Source organism: Limulus polyphemus, unplaced genomic scaffold (assembly GCF_000517525.1).
Source record: "Limulus polyphemus unplaced genomic scaffold, Limulus_polyphemus-2.1.2 Scaffold723, whole genome shotgun sequence".
Taxonomy (NCBI): Eukaryota; Metazoa; Arthropoda; class Merostomata; order Xiphosura; family Limulidae; genus Limulus; species Limulus polyphemus.
In genome coordinates, this window is record NW_013666333.1 from 291,100 (window position 1) to 298,747 (window position 7,648).

General features: G+C 33.1%; 1 protein-coding gene across 2 annotated transcripts in view; it reads right to left on the reverse strand.

Annotated features, from left to right (window-relative positions):
* LOC106460178 (survival of motor neuron-related-splicing factor 30-like) overlaps positions 1-7,648 on the reverse strand; it is a 63,969-nt gene that overhangs the window by 20,827 nt on the left and 35,494 nt on the right. For both annotated transcript variants that reach the window (XM_013919864.2, XM_022386829.1), the window contains exon 4: positions 6,468-6,555. In XM_013919864.2, coding sequence (XP_013775318.1) covers positions 6,468-6,555 — 88 coding nt within the window. The remainder of the gene's footprint in view (positions 1-6,467; positions 6,556-7,648) is intronic.

Below are 7,648 nucleotides of genomic sequence, written 5' to 3' on the forward strand. Positions count from 1 at the left end.
ACATCCTTTTAATTATGTTTGAAATTATGAACATTGCTCAACATCATGAAAATTAAACCTTATTTTCAATAAGCAATCCTGAAAAATATTTGGGGGTGCTTAACTTTTTTCCAGGTGTATATATCTAGTTCTATAAGAAAGAGACGAGTTTACTTCCACTTTTTAACATGTAGCTTCATCCATTTTTTGTAATTAAAAAAAAACTGTGGTTTTGAAGGTATTATCACTTTTCATCCTAGTAACAGATAAAACCATGGAATTCTATATGTGTTATAAAAACCTGAGCTCCTGAACCTCAAACATTGTTATGGCTACTCATCAACTTTCCATGTTTCACAACACACCGATTGTTTCAATGATCAAATCTTGGGTCAAACCTCAGAAGTTCAGTACTTTGTGAGAAATAGAGAGTCATATAAGTGCCATGGTCTTTACAGTTAAAAGTTTCTCATGATTTGTAGCTTCAGTATTTGTGAATGGAGAGATTTCAGTGAGTGCTCCTGTCTCATAATTTATTGATTTAACCCTATGATTACGGGCACCCCTGTACTACGCATGTCATGAGATTTTACTTTGTTACGTTCAAAACTTAATTAAGCAATCTTACTATCAATGTATACCAATGAAATTAGCATTAAAATTTACGTTATAGATCAAAATTTTATACTATCTAAGTTTTAATTCCTTTATTTCAAAACAAACCTTAAAGAAAAATTCTTAAACTTCAGTTTAACACAATTTCATAAGTTTTTAACGTTTGGACTTTGTAGCTTGAAAATTATTTAGCTATGTTAAACCATCTATATGTGGAAAACTCTGGGTTAATTGCTCTCTTTACATAGTTTTCTTTCAAGCTCCTTAAGGGTCATTGGGAAAAAGAGAAAAATACATTTATTGGAACTCTTGACAGATGCCACATCTGCACATTGTTCTGATTTCTTAGCCAATTATACTTAGTTAAGCTAGATGTTTGTAAACAATAGAAAGACTACATTTTAAAATACTATCTCTCAATAGTTATTTTAAAATTGGCATGATCAATTCATAGAGAATTTGTCAAATGCTCTTAGCATTGTTGCTGCTTTTGTACTCATTAGCACTTTAGCATAGTTTCTCACTTATAAATATATTGGTTAGATAAACAATTAAATTTTATTTAGGTTTTAGTTTTATATTTTAATTAATTATGTATTAGTTATGTTTTAAAATGCATATTAGAAAGGTTTAATAATTTCTTAAAATAAAAGCTAAACTGCCTCAGTTAATCAGGCTTAGTGTAGTAGGCAAATGTCCCAATATTATGATGAAGTCTAAACTGTCACTGCTGAAGGCACTCTGAGAATACTCATTGATGTGTGTCGAGATAAGTAATAATGCTACAGGACAGAAAAGGAAAATAAAACATCAAAATTAAACCATATGTGAAAAAGTAAAAACTTACAACTAAGAATATAACTAAAAGAAGATTTTCAAGATTATTCAACAAAAAAATAAAAGGTATGTACATTTGTTTTTATTTTTAATCATTTCACTGCACAAAACACTGATGATAATACTCGAAATATTCAGTCTGAGTGCAAATAACTAGAATACAAAAATAACAAGTCTTTAATTTAAAAAAGAAATTAAAAATAATCTCATTCTTTGTGTACAAAATACTCAAAATCTTTAATAAAATCTTACCAATTGTTGTGCAGATACATTAAGAAAGCTCAGAGTTTTCATAAATATTGTTGCTCTGTGTATCGTTCTCCATACGAGCTATGCTCATTGGGTACAAGGGATGGAGCAAATACTGGATATCAGTAATCAAATACAAATACTTCATATGTTTATGAATACAAATACAAAACAAATAAAGGAAAAATGCTAAGTATTTGAAAGTTATCATTTTCCAAAACTGAAAATGTATTTCCAAACATACTTACCTCTGCTGACACTAATAGCTATTTCTCAATCTTCATCTTTGCTATCTAACATTGTGTTTGCTTGCTCCAGTCTTTATATACCCCACTTGACTGCCCTCAGCAATATCTAATTTGCAAAATTTTATGCCGGCCCTCACATGCCCTCTATGCAGGTACTGTATATAAGCACTGTATGTAGACAATAAAATCACTTTTTTGAGACTTGCCACATTCCAGTCACTAACACCAGCTCTTAGTGGGGAGGAAAGGAGGGAGAGTGTCAGCAGAGGTAAGTATGTTTGGAAATACATTTTTAGTTTAGGAAAATGATAACTTCCAAAACATACATACCTCTGCTGACACTAATAGCTAGAATTCCATATTGAGAAGGTGGAGAGGCTGGTGAGGACAGAGATCATACAGAAAGCATCTGCAGAGAACAAATATGTACCATGAGAAGTGGTATCAAAGTGGGGAACACCACACTACATCCAGAACAGGTATGCTCTTCACCCAGAACAACAGAAAATTGAAAAGGGTGGAATATTATACAAGTACGATGGTCCAGCCCCAACAAACAGCCGTGGTTCCACAACTCAGATTGGATTTAAAGATCATGGTACCCACGTTGGTGGCCAAGACAGTTGGACCACAGATATATATATATATATATATCTTTGTGATAGGATCCCTACCAGTAACCACAGAATGATGCATTTCAAACCACTGGATTTATGAAAGAAAGAAAGCAACACCAAAATGGACAATCCTTCTGATCAACCTGAAGAAGTCCAAAAGGCAACATCCCAGGTCTGGATGATGGGTTCATATGCCATATTCCACCAAAGTCCAGAACTCATTCAGTATGGATTTACAAACAGTTGGAGAGTCCTGAGGAACAGGTCTCCAAAGACAGTGTAACAGGTGAACCATGTTCCCTAATTTTTAAAAGCAAACTGATCTCGACTGATTCAGCTCCAAGATCAGCCAGGACTGGCAAAATCCCTTTTAGCTTCACTCATGATAGTCCATGAGTAACAGTCCATTAGAAATATTGTAATATGATATCACCATTAAGAACTGCATCCAGATGGTCTTATGGAACACCTCAGAGCCCATTGCAACCAGGAACTGATATGATGGATGCTAGTGTGGAATTTAAATACAAACACACTCGCCACTGAGTAGGATCCAAAAAAAATGAATAGGGACCCTAGAAGAGAAAGGAACAATAACTGTAAGTCAGATAACACATTACTCACCACCCTGTTAAAATCTAGTAGAGGTAGTCAACATAGCCAAAGGGAGAAGACGAAGCCCTTTTGAAAAGGAAACTGCCAGATCATGAAGGTAGTAAGATATGAACATGTTGGGAGAAGTCCACAGAAACGATTAAGAGAACCAATGGAATGAGAAGTGGATAGAGAGGGCCATGAGACATGAGGGGATGAACATACAGAAGTTCAAGTGGAAGTAGAATAGGATTGAGCAGCCAAAGACGATAAAGAAGATGCAAACGTGTCGTATCAACTCTGGCTTCTAAAGATTCTGGAAATCCAACATATAAATAAGGCAGAAGAAAAGGCACTTCCCATAAATCTCGAAGGGCAAAAAAAGGTAAGTGAATACCCTCCAAAAATGCATCATGACTCAACAAGTCCCAGCAATAAACAAACCACGACACCAAGGCAAGTCCTGAAGAGGACAAACATGTCATAATATTGACCAGTAATTGGCCCAGTTTGTCATCAAATTGTTGAGGTGTTTGGTGATATGCTTCAGACAAAAGTTGAAGGGAAGAGGAGTATCTTAAAACAGTAGTAAGAGTCAAACAAATCTGTGAAAATTGCAACTTGTTAAGAGATAACAGATTCATACCTGGCACCCCATAGATCCAACAATGGATCCAACCTTTGAGCATCGAAATATATATCATTCTGACGAATGTTGTTCAGATGAGGGTGGGAAGGCATAGCAACATCCTCACATAATTGTGTTGCAAACCTCCCTGGATGCCCAGCAATATCAGGAGAAGGAAGAAAACTTAGTAATCCCCTTAAGAATGATTGGACAACAAAGCAGGGGTAGACTCCAAAGCAACTGGCTGTATCTCCAAAACTTCCCAAACATGCGTAAGTAACTGCATAAAAAAGGGCAGAAGGTAAATGATCAGATGAGTCCTCAGAAGAGGAAGTTCTAGTGAAAGAAGGGGTAAGAAAGAGGGAGTCAAAATTCTCCCCAGAATATCCCATTACAGAATGAAAATTCAAATCAGCACCTCCCGGAGAGATACCCCCAGGCTGCATGAAGGACTCCATCTCACCCCAAATTAGGTCACGGACAGCTTCCATGGAGAGTACCCCCCCCCCCCCCCTCCTCAACTGCTAAACACCACTAGATGACAAAAGGGGAATAGATGAAGTCTGAGTAGCCTCCATGCTTGAAACTGTTACATGGGAATTCATGTCCTTTTTATTTATTTTTTTCATAATATATCTCTGGATAACAAAACAAAGAATTCCTGATTATTAGACAGCAAAAGCTTAGGAAGTGTAAATCACAAAACATTAGTCTGAATGCTCGCACTTTGTTGAGAAAAAGTGATTTTATTGTCTGCATACAGTGCTTATATACAGTACATGCATAGAGGGCGTGTGAGGGTATTGCCCCATTTCCATAGGATTGAAGTGTATTATGCAAAAAAAGTATTATTTTTACTTTTAAGTTCAACAACAAATAAATGAAGTTATAATTTTAAAATATAGATTGTTTCTTGTTTGTTGGTATGTAAGTAAGTAAACTGTACATGAAGATAACCTTGTAAACTACTTGAAGTGGTATGTGTAATGCAGCAATACTTATTACAAAAGAAAGATTTATGGATTTGCAGCTATCTGATTGACTTCTTTTAAATCCAACATACCAATATCTGTTGTAAATAGTTTTTCATATTTGACACAGTTTAAAAATAAGGAATAATTTATAACTGATTGCTTACAACTGTGTAAAAAACTAGTATACAATGGGTTCAGCAAAGAAACAACATATTTTCTTCCCAAAACAAGCATCTCTAAAAAAATATTTTTTAACTGTAGTTTAAGTAAAACTATTCTTCATTAAATATTTTACCCTATAGTAATAACATTTTCAAGAAATCAGTTTTCTGATTTGAATAGAAGAATAAGAATTGAATAGTTTGATAATGTACATTTAAACTTAGTTTGTTTTAGAAGTGTATATTTATAATTAATATTGTATTTGTATTTTTATTTATGGGAAACCTACTAACGCCATCAGCAGCTGTCCTTAATTTTGTACTATTGATCAGATGAATAGAAACTACTCAGCAGATTCTACCACCCACACTAAGGGATAGCCTACTAATCTCTCAATCAACCACAGCTTAAAGTGTAGGGAATATTGTTTTTTGTATCATGTAGATTGAAATCCACCTCACCAACTTTGAAATCCAGATAATACAATGCTAAAAATTAAACAATATAAATATATGTATATGGTGAAAGATGACATTTTGAGAATAGATGCAAAGTATCAATTATGTTAATTGTTAGGTTTCACTACTGTCTCTTTCTTGATGATGGTAGGTCTTCAACCCACTGACATATGTAGAAGCTTTAAGGCAAGACCTGGTGCCTTTGGTAACATTAAAAAAAAATCTTTATATCATGTACTTTCTGATATTGTATTATCAAGATTTTGATAATTTTCATGAAATATTTGTCTGACAGTGTATGCTGAATCTGTTGATATACAGTTGTTGCCAACAACTATGCAGGTATTTAGTTGACACACTAGACCTTACAAACATGATCAAGTACAGTTGGCCAAAAGCCACTTGAGTATAGCTTACTAACAGCCAAATGTAGATGATACAAAATATTCATGTTTAAATAAAAACAAAATAAATAAAATACAGTCACTTCTCAAGCAAAAACTTGATTAGTACGTTCAGAAGAGACTTCACTCATACACAAGTGTGACAATAAAGTTAGAACCTTGTAATTTAACTAGATTATTGATTACTTACAAAAAACAACATAACTATAGAGCACATTATACTAAAATACCCTTATTTATTTGAACTGCCAGGTTTGTCCTGACAGTTTCCATTACGGCCTGTCAATCTGACATTTAGCCTCAAAATGTATTATGTTGTGCCATATACAAATATGTTTTGTATTTTTTAAGTTTGAAGACAGTTTCTTACAAAATCCAAACATAGGAATATTGACACAAATGTTAAACTATTTACAATTGTATACACCAACATTGCTGAAATAATTCCTTTATAATACAACTTTCACTAGTAGCAAATAACAAATACTTATTTCAACTTTAACTATAAACTAATTTTTAGCTCCACATAAATCAGCTACCTTAAAAACAAAATTAAAAAACAATTGAATCTTGTATGCCAAATGTTACTACTGAAGAATTTATGAATATAAAATAAAGTAACAAAAACAACACACATATAATTAGAAATATTGACAGATTTCTATTTCCATAAAAAAAGTCAGCACCAAAATAATTACTTACTAAAGTTACATCTGTGTTTCCATAACTGATGAAGGTTACAGTACATTGTCCATCCTCAGTGATGTCATCAATGACAGCATTATAATACCTTCAAGAAACCAATAACAAAGTGAAAATTATTGTTATTACAGTATCATCAATATTCAAGACTAAAAATTAGATGTTTGGATAAGGAGCATTTATCCTTTTTAATTGCTTATTAACATGTGTCTCTCAAAACTAGTGTATGTAATGGATTAACATTTCTAAATCCTATTTTTAATGTTTCAAGAGATCATCAAGGAACAGCCTGAAACTTAATGTTTTTGAGTATTTGGACAATACAAGTTTGATAAAACAAAGCTTTAATTATATCTTAGCTCATATGGCTGATGAGTTTGATTCCTCTTTCTTCAACAACATGCAAAATATGAATGAAGTACTAATTTATGGTGAAATAATGCCTGCTTTTTTTGCTTCTGTATAGATATTGTCATCACATTGTTTACAGTAAATGCATTCAAGTAAGCTCTCCACTCTGATATTATTCCTTTCATGACTGAACATCCTTTTTTTTCGACAAAAAAGGTGTAAAAAGAGAATATAACCTGCACACACAATTTATTGTGAAAATTTTGAAAAATGATCTTTTTAGAATTCTCGAAAATATGTTTCAACTCAATCTACAGCAGTAAAAATACAATACACCATAACAAAAATGCATGTATAAAGTAAAGGAAGAAAATCTAGATCCTTGTGAATAGTGATGCATTCTGATTGAATAAAAAAGTGAAATGCGGTGTACAAGTATATTGCACCTTTAATTCATGGATTCCTGGAAACGTGTGTTTTAGTTGGAAAATATGGATCCTACAATTCAGGCAAATTCATGACTAAACTTAGCAGAGCTTCTAAACATCATCAAAAACAGGTTATTTGATGTGCTTGTCGTCACTCGTCCTTCAATCTCATCACACGGCAAAATATTTTCCCCCCTGCATAAGCATAATGAATGTAATATAGAACTTTGCAAAATGTATCACTGAAATATATTTGCCAAAGTGTTTCTTGTATAATTATAATAAAGAATCTTATAAGAATCAGTGTCTCAATGTATCTAATATTACATGAAATGACTGAGAATCAACTTCAGAACACTTAGAATTCTAGAGCTCATGGGGATAATGGTTCTCAGACACTTG